Source organism: Atractosteus spatula, chromosome 5 (assembly GCF_055471065.1).
Source record: "Atractosteus spatula isolate fAtrSpa1 chromosome 5, fAtrSpa1.hap1, whole genome shotgun sequence".
In the NCBI taxonomy this organism is placed as follows: domain Eukaryota; kingdom Metazoa; phylum Chordata; class Actinopteri; order Semionotiformes; family Lepisosteidae; genus Atractosteus; species Atractosteus spatula.
Genome location: NC_142710.1, coordinates 29470374 through 29487400, shown reverse-complemented (window position 1 = coordinate 29487400; position 17027 = coordinate 29470374). Strand labels below are relative to the sequence as shown.

General features: G+C 37.9%; 1 protein-coding gene across 3 annotated transcripts in view; it reads left to right on the top strand.

Moving 5' to 3' along the window:
- The window catches only part of marchf8 (membrane-associated ring finger (C3HC4) 8), a 95289-nt gene extending 78958 nt beyond the window's left edge, over positions 1 to 16331 (top strand). Inside the window, exons 5-8 of one of the 3 annotated variants that reach the window (XM_088915608.1) lie at positions 6761 to 6941; positions 9009 to 9144; positions 11406 to 11420; positions 12882 to 16331. In XM_088915608.1, the coding sequence (XP_088771734.1) occupies positions 6761 to 6941; positions 9009 to 9144; positions 11406 to 11420; positions 12882 to 13186 (637 nt within the window). In that variant the 3' untranslated portion in view covers positions 13187 to 16331. The remainder of the gene's footprint in view (positions 1 to 6760; positions 6942 to 9008; positions 9145 to 11405; positions 11421 to 12881) is intronic. The other 2 variants (XM_088915610.1, XM_088915609.1) reach the window with 2 other exon arrangements.
- Positions 16332 to 17027: the final 696 nt, after the last annotated feature.

The following is a 17027-nucleotide window of genomic DNA, read 5'->3' as shown; positions in this document are numbered from 1 at the left end:
TTTTTGTAAAGCAAGATCTGCAGAGCTATTTTTATCACATGGCTTGCTTGATTGTAGTTCTGTCTTTTTTGGCAGCTGTTAAGATACAGAATTAAGTAATAGTGTTTTTCAACATTTCTAGATGTTTGTGATTTTTAACTCTAAAGACAGGTAACTCGCACCACTATGATTCTGGATTCTACGATTTGGCCAAGTACGCCCGGCTCTCTCTCAAACCCCGTGCTTGATATTTAACCTGCTAACGCATAGGGTCCAGTTTTACATACATTTTTGGCCATCGTGCCGTTACAGACTGGAACATTTGTTCACACAGAAATCCAAGCCAGGATTTAGGGAATGATTTAAGAATGAGCTACACATGTTATATAAACACGCTATATGAAGCACAATGCAAATGAAAATGTATTCTAAACAATTAAAAATACCAAAGGCTGTGAAATAAGTGTCTCCTGTATATATTAACTGAGAATTACAAGTATTGTGTGTACTTTTCCTCTTGTGTGTGAAAATATTAGAAAAAATATACCATTTTCCTTCCTGAGTGCTTGTTTTGAAAGCAGTTACTGTCGTATACATGTATATCCATCAGTAAAAAAGCTTCATGATGGATTGCATATTCCCTTAATCTATCACTTGTGTGCTGTGCATTGAGGCTTTTAAAAGCTCCTGACTTTATGCAGAGTAACTGACAGTAACATTGACAGCTCAGTACAAACTAAAAAGGACATGCTGAAAGGAAATATTAAATGTTCTAACATCACATCTTCAAAAACTGAAGATTGGCCATTTTTCTCTTTCTTCACAAACAGATTAGGAATTACTTTGCTGTAAATTGTGTATTTTAAAACTGCCTAGTACACGTTAACTACCAGGCAGGAACATATTATTCTTGTACTTGCCCCTTAAGCAGCAGTTTCTACGAGAACACATCTCCAGCAATTCTGTACATTAACAGGCAGTTGCCTAATGTCATCAAATATAATAGGTTTTTGGCATACAGCATGCTGCACTGCTACGCAATGTGTTTTTAAAACGTTTTCTGTTTTTTAAAGATATAGATATGCGTGCAAAATTCCACAACTTAGGAAAATAAAAAGGACATCACTCACTATCATAAATAATTCTGAGGCTGTGAGTAGAATGAAGTAGGACTGAATGTGTATTTAGGAAAGTATGTTGCCTCAGAGGGGTGCCCCAGTTTGTCGCCTCGTGGAGAATCCTTATAAGACCATAAGAAGCAGCCTTGGTTTTGGGGACTTGAATGGCGATGAGATAACAGCCTGTAAATACATAAGTGAAGAGGCTAACGGTCTGTAGTATTTTGAGTAGAGAATTGGGGAAGTTGGATTGATGATGATTTTGGGGTGTCTGCCAGATGTCTAGGATTTTTCTGAACAAGGACTCTGGTTGCAGAATCAAGCGAACAATACAAGACCCTAAATCATGGAGCAACAGAAATCACGATAACATCACTTAAATATTGATTCATGCAAATGCATCCATTTCAGGTGCACCAAATAAAGTGTTACAGGGAGTAGCGCTGATGTGGTCATCTTATGTGAATAAGAACGACTGCTCCTTCATGTAACGTTTACATTAGCGAACCGCTGTACTAGTGAAGCTGCACTGGCTTTAGTCACAACATGCTTCTCATTGGACTGGGAACACCGAGTTCTTTTTCACAGCCAAGGTCCCAATGTCTTTGTTCTGTGTAGTGCTGCTATCAGTGTGAGGGTCATCTTGGGGCATTTGTTCCTCACTCGGTGGAGGTATGCATGAGCACACTCTCGTCAAGCTATCCCACACGTTTGTACAAAATGTCATGGTGTGGGAAGCGACAGCTTTCAAAATGAACTGCGATTAATAATATCTCAAGTGCCGGGGATCAGTAATGAAAGAGCAACAGCTTAAAATAACTTCAAGCATTGTGTGATGTTATCATTTTAGGGATTGCATGAGCAATCCATCTTTTCCAGACACCGGACTGATGCCCTTTTTTTCCAGACCCTGCTAATATCTAGTTTGAACTCTCTTGACTGGGCTCAGCAGTGCAAGATTATTGGGGCCGTTCCTGATTTAAATAAATCAAGGCAAGGTTTAGAGATTTAAATTAAATAGAAATGTATCAGCGATGAGAGTTAATTATAAAGATCAACTCAGTAGACTGATGGAGGCATATGAGGAGGCCATAGTTGGTGTCCAAGCATGTAAAAATGGTAATCTCAATTTGTTGGTCTTAATTAGCATTAAATGTTTCTCAAGAAGTAGCCTGGAATTTTTTTTTTATTTTTGTTCGAAGTAAAATTAGGACTTATTTTCTTTTGTTTCATCCAAGCTTGACTTTATTCCTGACTTTTTCAGATATTGTATATAAAATAGTAATTGCTTAAATTACTAAATATACCGATCATCAGTTATGTTCTAAGGACATGATATATCCTTCAGTTGCCCGACAGCCTCTGATTGACATTGAGATGCACTTGTGAGCATCCATCCATTTTCAGTACCTACATTATTTAAGCCAGCAGTCACTGGGCACAAGGCGGGACTGCGCCCTGTACAGGATGCCAGTCCATTGTAGGGGACACACTTACAATCAGAAGAACATAAAAACACTCACGAACGAGAGGTAGCCATCTGGCACGTTGAGCTCATTTGGTTTTTAAGTAGAGCTCATCCAGACATTGGCAGCGGCCAGAGGATCCGATTTAAAAGCGTGGTTGGGTAGCTTGTTCCAGACTCCCTCAACATTTTCCAAAAAGAAGTTTCCCTGTTCTCAGTTTTAAACGCACTTCACTGTAGTTTTCGCTTGCGTCCTCTAGTTCGTGTGTCGCTGCTCATTCTGAAGAAGTCCTCTAGGTTAACTTTGTCAATGCATGATGTTTAGATAAGATCAGTATAGGATAAGATCACTTTATTAGCCATATACAATTTCTTGCATTAGGAATTTCTTTTCGCATACCCCAGCTTGCTCTCCATGAGACACACAGGCACACAGACGGAGAGAGAGAAGCTTGGGGTCAGAGTGCAGGGTCAGCCATACAGTATATACGGCGCCCCTGGAGCAGCTGGGGTTAAGGGCCTTGCTCAGGGGCCCAACAGAGTAGGATTCCTCTGCCGTTCCCAGAATACGAACCGGCAACCTTCCAGCCACAGACGCAGATCCTTAGCCACAGAGCCACCGCACCGCCCCTGGGTGGCCCTGGGTTTATTGGGTGCCCTCGTAGTCTTTTCTGTTCTAAGCTAAAATTGTTCCCTACTTTTTGTCTGTCAGTGTAGGATATTCATTTGAGCCCAGTAATGTACCTTCTCGGTCACTCTTCTCTGGACTGATTTCAGAGTAGCAATAGGTTTTGTATATCATATTAACTAGCATTGAATATGGTTTTCCAAATGAGATCTTACTTGTGCATTGCACAATTTTAACATTGAAGATTTTAAATCAAAGCAACTTATTTGAACTATGTGGTACATCCCAACCTTCTACTTACCTTTTTTATAGCTTCCCAAGAGTCTAGATGTGTCTACATCAATAAATAACTCTTCTTCATAAGTAGCGACATCAAGCTCAGTGTTTCCTATTTTATGTACTGAGCATCAGCATAGTGATGCTGAGTTTGTAGCTCGTACTCCAATGTTCTTGTGGTTGTGCTCATACAGTATGTGCATTTGCCTGTAAATCAGGCTGGCATTGTGTTGGACAGGGCAAAGAAACCAGATAACCAGATAAACAGAATCACCAGATTAAGTGATTCTGGTAATCTGGTAATGATTCTGGGACAAATACTATCTGTGGTTATTATTTTTATTTTGTTGGATTTTTTTTTTAATCCTTTGCTCTCTGGTTGCAATCTAGAAACTAGACGTATGAGACCTAACACAAAAGCCCAGGCAATAACACCTGTTTTTTTGTGGGGGTAAAAAATGTCTTATTTGCAGTCCTAAAGCTGTCATCATATCTGTGACATTAAATTGCATTCAGCACAAGCAGACATTCCATCCCTGCTATCCACTAGACAAGAGGATTCAATTAGTCTGCTTTTAAGCGCAAGCCCTTAATTTATTCTTTTTAATGTAATGCCATTAAATGTAGAATGGCTTCTATCGTTTGTGGCATTCTCTGTGCCTTTTCCTCCTCATGCTGAAAGCTTTCAATTGGTGTTCCTGTGAAATACACAGCAATTCCCTGAAACACATCCTTAAAGGGTAAAAATGTTTCTCTGGAGGTCAGTTCAGACAGTTGAAATGTGACCTCGGTTTTAATAGTTGTGAGATGTGGCTTGTTGAAACCCTATGGTGGCTTTGCTGTGCATTAGCATCATTAGAAAATACAAGAAATACCCTTGAACCTTTAGCTACCAGCTTCAGTTTCCTCAGGCATCTTTAGATGAAAGAACCACTTCATTAGGGTTAAAGGCCACAAGCAATTAGCACCTCAAGAGATATATCTGGCTGTGGCTGAAACTAGCAATTCAAGCTGTTACACAGGTATTAATTATCGATTAAAAGTTTTGAATACAGAAGTATAAAGTTTAATGGGTGAGTTTTGTGTAGCACACACCTTTTATTTCACACTTGGAATTACAGCTCATGTAAAGATCCAAAGTCTATTTTTGAATTCTGACACTTCATCTTTCACTTTATCTTGATTATAACACCTGATGAATTCTCTTGTCAGTATTACAGAAAAAAATCATTTTGAAATTAAAACGGATATTGAAGAACCAACTCTACAGAAAGGAAAAATCAGCAAGAGGTGGTGGTTTCCATGCCATGATTGTGGCTGAACAATATTAGGTGAACTGCATTGTTAGCTTACTACAATATGTACTTCTGTGCTTAAATTGAACTGGATATAAATAAATTCAGTTTACTTCAGTATTACTTATGATGGTTTAAAACCTGTAAAAACAGATAATCATGGTCACTGAAATGTAAAATGAGGCTTCGTGGAGATACAACTACTTTGCTTGCATTCAAATTTCTTTAACAATTTTTTCACTGGTACCATTCTTTCATTTACTCACAACACAACTATAGTCTGCATCAAATCATACAAAACAGGAAAAATATGAATGGATTGTTTTTATGAAGAATTACATAGGTATCTATAGGGAGTACTTAGTGAGCTTAAAGTCTGTCAGATGATGTACTTTCTGCATGTGTTAATTGAAAGCAAAAGTTAAGCTCTGACCTCAATTATTCCCATCATTCAGCAAGCAGTATAAAAAGATAAGTGAGCCATATTTTAAAGCAACTGTCTCTACATAGAATGCTCAATATTGATGTGTTTTTGGCATTTATTTACAGTTACCTGTAGGCATTCAGAAATTTAACTTCTGTGGTTAATCCATATGGTGCAAGCACAGCTTGAACAACACCTGAGCAGCAGAACTAATCCCATTTCAGCAGGTCTATCCCTTCATCCTTAAAACCTCTCTTATCTTACACTGGAAGCACTCCACTTTTCCCTGGAGATGAGATAGTGTGTTTGAACACACGTTCCTCAAGAAATGTTTACTGTGTACCTACAGGTGATTTGGCAGAGGCTGCTTATACAAACCAAAAATATATTTGGATTTAAAGGTGCAGACAAGACATCCCACAGTATCTATGCAGCAATGATCTGTTCCATCAAAGTGCCTGGTCCTGCAAAAAATTGTTGTGTTCAAGTGTACATGAGAGGGTTATTGCAAGTACTTTTATATTTTGTGTTGCTGAAGAAATGATTCAGCTTTGTTTCCACCTTCTTTAGCCTTTTCATTTCCCTTCCCCCTGCTACACCCTCATTGGCAACATCTTGAGAGTAAACCCTATTCAGCAATGTGCATTGCTATTAGTAGATGTACTGCTCTCAAAGTAATGCACTGCAGTTTGGTGTAAAACTAAGATCTGGTCAAGTCGAAAAAGAAACAATAATTCCATCTCCAGCTGACATTAACGGTGAGGACTTGATTTATTTATGCCACAACTCTTTCCAAAATATTTTACCACACACTGGATTATAGTAATGAGAAATCCAAATTCTGCATAAAAAATAAGGCTATGTGGCAATGTCAGATTTAATTTCAGTTCCATTATGCTTTAGAAACCTTGCTGATGTGGAGCATGATCTTTTCAAGGAGACTTAAGCATAATGGAACATCACAACAAAAGTGAAAGTAGAGTATTTTTCTATAGCATCACAGAAGTGACAGATTCAGAACTCAAGAAACAGAATTCAGCTTCAGGTTAAACATGCAGTATAAATACAGTGCAATAGTTAAAGGTTGTAAAACTCCCCCGCAAATTTACATATTAAATACACTGATTTCTGTATCGGGCGTTTTGCTTGTTTTCATTTTTGTTTGTCCCATATTGCCTGTGCAGCCTTTTCCATTCTGGGACTTAATTTTGTTTAATTTCATGGTGAAATGCACAAAAAATACGTAAATGATTGTGTGTCCACAGGTACCTCTTGAGTAGAACAAATCGGTCAGATGTCAGACAGCTTTCAGGCATAATCTCTGTTTGAGAATGATGGGAGGGTGGTGATACCTGCTGTTTTTCACAAAGTTGCAACATCCATCTTAACTCATAGCTTACATGATTTCTACATATAAACTGAGTCCCAATGTGTGGTAAATTGAACCAGTTCAGGGTCTGAAGACAAACCAAGTTCTGTTTTGTCGTTTGGAGGAAAGAGCCAAAAACCCTGAACGCTTGATGGTCCCCAGTGTTGGCTTGCTGAGAACATGTTGGTACTGCTGTCCTCCCCCAGGATCTGTCACTGTGAAGGAGATGACGAGAGCCCCCTGATCACCCCCTGTCACTGCACGGGCAGCCTGCGCTTCGTACACCAGGCCTGCCTGCAGCAGTGGATCAAGAGCTCGGACACGCGCTGCTGCGAGCTCTGCAAGTACGAGTTCATCATGGAGACCAAATTAAAACCTTTACGGAAAGTAAGTAAAAGTCTGGGGGGGGGGGGAACTCCCAGAATTTCTCGGGAGAGCTGTGGTCTAACACTTTGCTTATCATTTTAGAATTTAACATTTTAATGATTTTTTTTTGTTCGTTAACGACATGCAGAAGGAAGTCTGATAAGGGGCTTCCTTTTAATAGCCTGTGTGTCCCAGCGGAGTATGTTCCGTTTAATGAACATGCCCTCCTGCCAGATCTGTGGAAGTGAACTTTATAGTCATCGCTTAAAGACTCAGCACTTCAAAATGGTGTTGCTGGTTATCTGATGGCTCCTGCTGCTGGAGAAAATCAGACCAATCTGTTGCCCCTTAAGGTCTTCCCTGTTCCTGGCTTTTCCAGCTGTGTAATGAGACCAGATGTTTTCTGTATGGTGTGCATGGATCTGCAAGACCCTTTGCATCTGACATATGATATCTGCTTGAATGAGGTTGTCTGCTTTTTTTAGTGCTGTCTGAATTGCATTTGATAGCATAATTATTTGAATGTAGCAAGTTTACTTTCAGAAGTTTAAGAAAGGTTTTGATGAAAGTAATTTGATTGAAATCAATCTGTATTACCTTTGTGCATTACGGGAATCCATCTGAACAAAGATAAGTACTGCACAAAAACAGACCATGGACACGATTATAGGAAGAGCTAAGGGAGGTGCCAAGTGTAAAATCAAAATTCAAAATGAATTAAATATTTTTAGAATGAATTCCTATCTTAGGCTCAGTAGAAAAAATCCTCTAAGTACTGTATGTGATTTATATCATTGGTCATGTCAGTTTCTCATGCCTCTGTCAAAGTCTCCTCCCAGAGCTTTCACTCTTCTTTACATCTAATACATTAAGAATGCAAAATGCATGGTGAATCAAAGTTTTATAAATGTATAAATATATATTTCACAGTTATTAGAGTGCATTGAGAGAAACCCAACTCTAAAATGGTGGAAAAAATCCACCGTTTCAGAGTCAGGCAGTTGAGCAGCTCTTCTCCTTTATTCTTGTTTCAAATGTTCAAAATTTGTCTTTTGGTGGTTCAACCTTGGTCCTGGTTCTGTGGCTTTCTCCAAGACCAGGTGTGCGGTGAAAACTCTTTTTATGATTCTCTCGCACACCTGATGAGTTAGAAGCACTGGTTTAAATCTAGGAGTCCAGCTGACAGGGACTGGGAAGTTAATGACTGGCAGCTGGTTCCCCTTAGGTGATTATCTAGGCTGAGTGCCTGTCACAAGCACATTTATCTCTCCTTCAATGTATTGAATCAAAAGAAGACTTTTATGTCTCTGCATATCATGGCACTTGTGTTAAAGGGGTATTTCAGAATGTAATCCGTTTAACTATATTTACAACACAGCTCTGCGATATCCAGCTGTTAATATTTTCTTAAATAAGATCGCAGTTTAGGAAACGTTTATAACCTCATAAGTTTGCTGTAGGTTATGACTTTCTGATCATTGCAATAATTCAGATTTCTGTATCTGGTTCTGTTTATTATTCTCTTTTTACTTTTTCACTCTGATCCTGACAAAAGAATATTTATGTTGAAATGAAGTAAATAACCCAAACTTCCCCTTTTCCTTGAATGTTCTAGTGCTGGGTGGGTCGGGTGTTTATACTTCCTAGTAAGTGTTGATATGGTGAATGCTGTTTGTGGTTTACAAAGAGTACATGAAACGTAAGACTTACTACGTTTTCTTAATTATATAGTGCTTTGTCAAATGTTCAACAGATAGTAAAAAAATTCCAGCATTGCAAAATGCCTTCTAAGAATATTTGCTTTAATTGTAACCCTTTTAAGAATGCTCTTGTAAGTGGCATAGTGAATAATACATTACCACTGTAAAATAAATACAGTAGGTAATCATCAGCACTGATTCACATTTTTTGAATCGCATGGTCATGTGTTGTCAGATTGGTAGATTTAGCTGAGGCATTCGTCCAGTCTCCTCGGCATCTGCAGTTTAAATGCCATCGACAGGCTTTTCTGTTGCTGCTGAGGGTGCACGCGAGAGTGCTGGTTGGTTAAGGGGATTGTTAACGGGGCTGTCTGGCCGATCCTCACAGTGGGAGAAGCTACAGATGACGTCCAGCGAGAGGAGGAAGATCATGTGCTCTGTGACGTTCCACATCATCGCCATCACCTGCGTGGTGTGGTCTCTCTACGTGCTCATCGACCGCACCGCCGAGGAAATAAAACAAGGTCAGACCAGTGGTATGTACAGTCTGGTGCCTTTTGCCAAACCAGTCTCGCTGTCCATGCGTGAAAAGTGTGAAGAACCTGTAACCTCTGCATTGAGCTTTGTTAGCCACTGCACCTAAACCCTGCATGCTTGGTGCGCACTGTCCCTTTCCTTACATAATGCCCAAACACGTTTTTAAAGTGGAGTTTCTTATTCAGTGGTAGCTACTGTAAAGACAAAATTGAGAGGTTTTATTTTAAAAAATTAGGTATTCCTTTGATTGTAAAGTAAGATGAATAGAGATGTTCTCTACAGAATAACTTGCCTCAGAAAATAACGAACCCCCCTTAGCTCTGAAGTCAAAATAAAGGTGATTGTGGTGAGTTTCAGCTCGGGCTGTCTTGTGATGTTGCAGTGACCAGAGTGACACGTGTTTGATGTGCATCTAAAAAAGCAGTGTTTGAGAGGTTTTAAAACCTCCTTCAAAGCTCCATGGTCCATTTTAATTTCTGTCTGTGCCGCATGGACCATTTTAAGCTGCACGTGATCTTAATATTGTAGCTCCCCTCGAAACAAAGGTCAGCACAAAAAAATGATACGAGACTGTTCTGTTTTTTTTTTGGTTTAGACAATGTCAATACAAATTCCAAGGTGAAACATTTGAATCCCAGTTGGAAGTTGCACCATTGTGGATTCTTTGGTTAACATCTTTCCACATTAATCAATCCCAGAGTCTCAGAGAGGAGGTTGTGTCTTCGGACTAAGGGGGAAAGAAGACTGGTTAATGTTTTTTTTAGTAATACCCTTAAAAGGTTTTGAGTATGGTATACCAGTGTAAGACACCCTTCTGGTAAAGAAAGATGTACTGCTTAGTGTTGTGTGCTAAAGTAAAGGGAAAGTTGATATAGACACACAGGGCCTCATTCACAAAGATTTTGTAAATGTTCACAAAAAACATGTGGATTCTTATCTAATGAGATACTGATTATACAAGTTAGTTTGTATTCATGGGGGTAAGTGCCTATTGTTCATGCATGAATTGGAAATTTTGATATAATTAGCATAGCTCCACCTGTGTGTTAGGCAGAGGTCTTTTGTGAAGATGGTCCTTATCAGAAGGCTACCTGTAAATTGTGTTTTAAGTGCAATAATGATCTACCTCTGATTATAAAGGACTGGGCAGAAATTGAGACCATGTGAAAGTGTAGTAGAGTGGGCAGGTGGAAGTGATCTCTTTTTAGGAGAATATAAAATAGATATTTTTTAATTTTATAATACATCATGTAATCTGGGTGCCGCTGTTCTTCTGCTACCAGAACTATCTTCTTCATCTCTGCTTTGATAATGGTGCCTTTTCCTTCCCTAAATGCTTGCCTATTCATATAAACCATTCATTCTGCATGTCACATTTTTGTAAGAATTATCTCAGCCCGTTATATCTGTATATTATATATTATAGCTTTCCCTAGTTCAAATGTGTGCATGTGCAAATTGGGCAGATCTCACAGCTGGGACATGTTTGTGGATACCATGTGCTCATCATTCCACATTTCTTCTGTCTTTCCATATTTACATAAACCTAGATCTGTTTAGCATGTTCAACATGTTAAAGTTTACATTGATGTTCTTTCATAGGTAAGACAGACGGCTTTCCATGGTTGATAAAGTTATTCATTAAGTGGCACTTACATGCTTATTATCACTTCCAACCTTCTGTGAACAAGGCCGTGTGAACTTAAAAGGTTGATAAGATGAATTGTTTCATTTGGGTAAATTAATCTTTTAAGAATAACAATTGAATCTGCAAAGATTTTTTTTTTAATACCACCTGAGTTGGAATATCCAATGCTGGCTGTTCATGTCTTCCAAAACCCATGATCGCACACGGGAGAATGAGGAAGAATAGGCAGGTACTGACCCACTTCAAGCCACCTGTCTTTTAGCTCCTCTGAGTAACAACGCCCCTGACCGGAGGTTCAGTGCACAAAATTGCCTCGGAGACGGAAGGGGTCTGACTGCAAGATTTTGTTGATACTGACATTTGAGTCGGTGCTTAACCTTGATCTGACCAGGTATTTCCATGATTTCCAAAGACTGGAAAAATCAGGTTGCTGTGGATATTGGAAATTCCTCAGCACAAACTAAAGGTGTTAATAGTTAAGTTTACATTAGTCATATCAATAATCATAAAGAGGAGCACATTATGTATCAGACTGTATTCTTATGGTCACAATGTTTCTTTGGTAATACATTATAACTAAAACTTTTTTTAACCATGCAGCCGGAAGAATCCCAGGTAATTCTTTTCAACTTAAATCTTTACTTTGAGTATAAAACTTGAAAAACAGTTTCAGTTTGAAATATGGTGAGCTTGTACAAGGATTTTTTCATACATGCACATTTAATTGGCATAGCTGAGAATATAGTGTAATCAATATATTGGTGTTTTTTGCAAAAATAATGCAAAAAATAAATACCATTTTGGCATGTTGCTCATGTGTCACAGAGGATCCCGAAAGCAGTCACTCAGGAAAGACAAAAACAGAATTTTAAAACTTCATAACCGAGCCTTTATGTAGTTCTTTGTCTTATTTAGAGACAATGTTAATATCAGTGGTAACAGGTAATGGCAGGGTTAAAGAAAATATCTACCAATTAAGTATACTGTAAACAGAAAATATATATGAACCACCATGATTATCTGAAATGGGAGCTTTGTTAATATCACAATTGTGTTGCTCTCGCAGAGTTTCATTGATTTGCAGTAGCTGGAATATTAAAATCAGTTGTAACAAGCCACCCAGATTTGGGTGTTATCATGCACTGTTATAGTCCCCTGACTTAGACATACAATATGTCTCAGTTAGACATGGATGAAATGGCTCATTAAACCATGTAAGCTGGATTTGCGACATCTTGTATCAGTGTCATTTGGTTAAACAATTTTTGGCACTGGGGTTTCAAAAATATTTGAAAGCTCATTTTAAAAAAATACTGAAACTGAGATTTTTTTTCTTACATCAAAGCAGTGTTATTTAAACAACCTGTCATTACCTGAATAAAACAATATGTTGAGGTATTGTATAGGTCATTGGACGGGTCAAGATCTAGGCCTGCTGAGGATTATAAGATGCTTTTACCAGATCAGACTGTTGGGATTCAGATATTCTAATGCTTCAGGTATCTGGGAAGGCTTATGGCAATGTCCAGACCACTGTTATCTCATTAGCAGGGCAGGGCCTGAGTGTGAGCTAACAGCCCTTTTCTGTCTTTTCTGCTCTTTTCTGTTGTTCCAATAGCATTTGTATCATCTTACTTGTTCTTGCACATAATTAACCATCTATTCTATATGGTTAATAATATAGTGCCATTATAAGTCAAATAAACCTCTTTTTGTTGTTAGTTGTGATATCCACAGATCACGAAAGGCTAGTTTTTTGTCATTACTTGTTTTGGACCTTATTCTAGTGGTCCCACACATTTTTGTCCATTGGAAAGATTTTTTAATCTAAACATATTGAAGTAAATCTAGTTTCTGTATCATTTGGCCCTTCGTGGGCATTACATGGCATGTTTGTCCTCCACTTGTCAAGCCAGGCCTTTTGAGAAAATGTTTTCAAGTGTGCATACAAGGTGCAATTGAAATTACATGCGTCACCATTGCTCACATACCGTACATCCGTTGCAGCTCAAATCAGTCTTATTTGTTTGTAGAGGCTCCCAGTTTTTAACTTTTACCTCTGAACTTTTATTGCAGGTATTTTGGAATGGCCCTTTTGGACAAAATTGGTGGTGGTAGCAATCGGTTTCACTGGAGGACTGGTGTTTATGTACGTACAGTGCAAGGTGTACGTCCAACTGTGGAGAAGACTGAAAGCATACAATAGAGTAATATATGTGCAGAATCGCCCAGAGACTTGTAAAAAGATAGTTTTCGAGAAGCCTGCACTAATGGAGCCAAACTTTGAGAACAAAGAGGCCCTGGCTCCACACCTGTCAGACACAAACTCTTCCCAGTACACAGAGCCAGAGGACTACAGTGTGGAAATACTACATGTCTGAACAGTTACGGTGACCTAACCTCTCATTCCTGATGGAACAACTGTTCCTTATGCTTGGGTGGACATTCTGTGGCTCACAGTCTTGTACAAAATTGACCAGGTTCTTTTTTGTTCCTGTTTATCTGCGTCAGCTAGTGTGAATCAGTACACCAGATCTTGAACACAATTAACTACTGCCATCTAACTGCTGTTGTCTGAACTTTAAATTCTGAGATGCTCTTGCTCAAGTTCTGGTTAAGTCTGTGACAACGCATACAAGCATTGTTCTGGCCATTCCTCTACGCGATACTTGTGTTCTCTAAAAATGGAAAAAGAAACTTGAGAAAGGGTTTCAGTTTCAAAATTCTCCTTTTATACCATGATTTTTGTAACTCAGCATTGTAGAAGTCTGATGAATTCTTGATTTTTTTTTTAAAAAAAAGGGAGCAGGTAGGTAATTTTACACTAAGATAAGCATTCCACATTTTTTTTAAAAAAAAGGTTTAGCCCTTAAAAGCAGGTTGTGGTCTGTGTATTCCGAAAAGCAAATAAACTAGTGGAAAAACAAACATTTTGAAGTTGAAAGAATGTAAACTTTTTACACTCATTTTTCTACTGATTTAACAAGTTAAAGCTTTTCTGCTCCAATTCTCTCCATCAGTATCATGCAAACTTGTAGATGAAATCAGTCCTGTTTTATACTGTATGATTGACAACTCTTGTATTAAATGTCTTGCTTTTTCATTTGTGCGATTGTTTAATTATTAGTGGTGGGGTTTAAGTCTGAATTGTAAGCACTAAATAGGTGCAAAGGAATCGCGGCTAGCTGTATGGTAAACTTGCCAACCCCAACTAAAAAATAAGAACTTCAAGGTGTCTTTGTCAGCAGGATAATACATACTTGAAAGTACAGTACATTCCAGATGGTGACAACTAACAAAATTCCCATTTTGAATTTTTGGTGTTTTACACGAAGACTGTATAGATAGAAGTGGAGATCAGTGATGCAATAGCAGATGCATGACATTTGATCCAGATGTATTTTGTAATTTCATAGATCAGAGTGTAATGATCTTCCCATTTGTTGAAAAGGTAGGAATATGATTGTGATCTGGGCCTTAGACCTGAAACAGTTGTCTACAAAAATGCTTCGGGCAGTTAGACTACATGCATCTTAAAAGTGCAATTACCCTTTTGTTAAACTGATCATATAGCTAAATGTTTTGTATTTCACTGTGTATTGTGTACAGGTGGACTGGATACATATTTTTTTATAACTTTTGTTGTATTTATTGAGAAAATAATTTTGAAAGCGCACAGATTTTGTGTATATACGGCACTCGTCCAAGTTACCTGAAGTTTATGCAACTAACACTTAGCAATCGAAATCACAGGAGTATCATATGTAATGTTGCTTTTGTACATTCCCACCCATTGACATGCTCTTCAGCATCCTGCGACGTGCTTTGCATACTTGGACACTTGGAGAAGACGCAAGGGCTTTGCCCTTATTGTCCTTTTCAAATGTTATTGTTGTGTAGCGTGGTAGGTAACAACTGAGTGAAGTATAACACAGTGCCGTACAATCCAAAAAGAGGGGCGAAGCTTAGATAGATATGTATGGAAAAACATTACAAACAATGGAAAACCATGGGAAAAAGGGAGCAAATCCTCTCCTTTTGTGAGGGTGCACTGTTTAGGTATGACACATGACACATGACACAATGTTGAAAGAAAATAAAGGCTTTGTTATAATCAAGAAAGAAACTCAAAGTTAGGTCTTTCATTTGTTTTTTTTATTTGTAAGAACCATGATTTCTGTCTTTCTTTTATCCTATGCTAGTTATTTTTAATGAACTGTAGGATCTTCCAAGGTAAATGTACTTTAACGTGCTCCTAGGATGTCTAACATTAACATGTTACAGTGGGAAGTATACTGAAAATATAATATATGAATATCATCCAGATTGATTTTCTGTTAATCTGTCTGTGAGGGACTGGCTTATATTAAGTGCTGTCTAGGATTTCAAACTGATGTGTTATTGTTAGGAACAGTAGATACAAGGGCAGTCACCAGCTGGTTTTGTTTTAGCTTGTACTGTCTATGTATTAACACCAAGTATAGTCCAAAGACAGTCAAGAGTAACTTTTCTATGTATTAAAGCTTTTAGTTTTCTTAAATTAGATCATTTAAAATGTACACACAAGTTAGCTTGATGATCTGAAGGGGACATTAAGGGTATTTTGCACAGTTAACTCATCGTTCAAATGACTAAACAACTTAATAGAGGAGTTTGAGATAAGAAATGACTTGGAAGCCCAGAGTCAACTTGTTTACAGTCATTTGCTACCAGGCCTCCGTTTTTAATTTTTTCATAAGAAGGTGTTACTTGCATAAAATGAATTGCTGACTGCTTGCAGGCATTGAACTGATCCTGAAATACTGCTCTAGTTCTTTTTGATTGTGTATTCCTTTTCCACACCACTGAATGTGAATTATGTTTGATGTGTATGTATTCATTTGGATATCTGTGCTTTTTTAAAAAAGGAGGTTTTTTTTTATTATTTCCATTTCTCGCTTTATGTTGCAAAAAAATGAATAAAGTGGTTGTGTAATATAAATATTTTCTATTTCAACCTACCTTTCACTTTAAGTCACATTTCCCTGGCTGGTCCTACAAAACGGAGCTGCCTGTTGTTTTAGGCCTCATGTGATACAGGAGAAGGGTTACTTAACCTCAGTTACATTAAGCCTTTCAGCAGTGGTTCCACTTCACAGCATTGAACAGAGGTAAAACTGAAAAGTACATGGACAAATAACAGATGACATCACAGTGGCATTCCTTTTGGTGTAGATTGTTCACTGTTCTCAGAGGCTTTTACAAAACAGAGTGTCCAACAAAGAAAATTGAAGAATAAACTTGAAGTCTTCATTGCTTTTATAGCAGCTAAATATGATTGTTGGTAAACAAAAAAAAATGTTGTAATTTAAGTGTATAGTTTTGTATTATTTTAGGTATGTTTATATACTTTTCTCAGTATTATCTCACTTTTAGCAGGTTGGCTCTTTAGTTTCCTATTGAAATGTATGTGATTATGTTTGTGTCGTGGTTTTGAGGGATTGTTGATTGCAGCAATAAACTTTTGTAAAACAGAAAGAAAAATGACCAGAGGGACGAAGATCATTTTTATTGTTATGTTGATGAATTGCCCTGCACAAGTATGTGTATAAATGTACCTGCTTTTGTCATATGAATGCTTGGTGCCCATGCTAGAAGGAGACTGATATGTGATGCAAAACGGGTGTAAGCGTTTTTTCCCACATAAACATTCTCCAGTATTTTTGTTTTAAAGAAAAATGCTGTCTTTTAAGATGATGAATGAAATATCATCTTTATGATGCATCACTGTGTATACAGTATTTAAGAAGACACAATTTCACATTTAGAAGCACAGTAGGAAGGAATTTCCTTACTTATGACTTAAGTGGAGATTACCAACCTCTAAGGCCCCTTCCACCCGTGTCGTCAAGTTTTTCTTTCCATTTGAAATCTAATTTACTTAATTGACCTGATTATTTGCTCAATCTTATAGTTCCTAAGGTGTTTTACAGTTTTCCTGATTAGAAAGACATATTTGATCCCAAGTCCTGTTACCTACAGTACGTGGAAAAATATCACACTTCTCCATTTTAACACTAATGAAACCATTTAGACCTGTAATTAACTGTAGCATCTGGGTAAAACAAATCCAAGAAGGCACTTAAATCCGCAATGACTAACCCTGTTTTTCTAGTGCACAATTGTGCAGGTTCTGTGCAATGTGTCATTGAAATTGGACGAGACTAAGGATCTTAAGGGCAG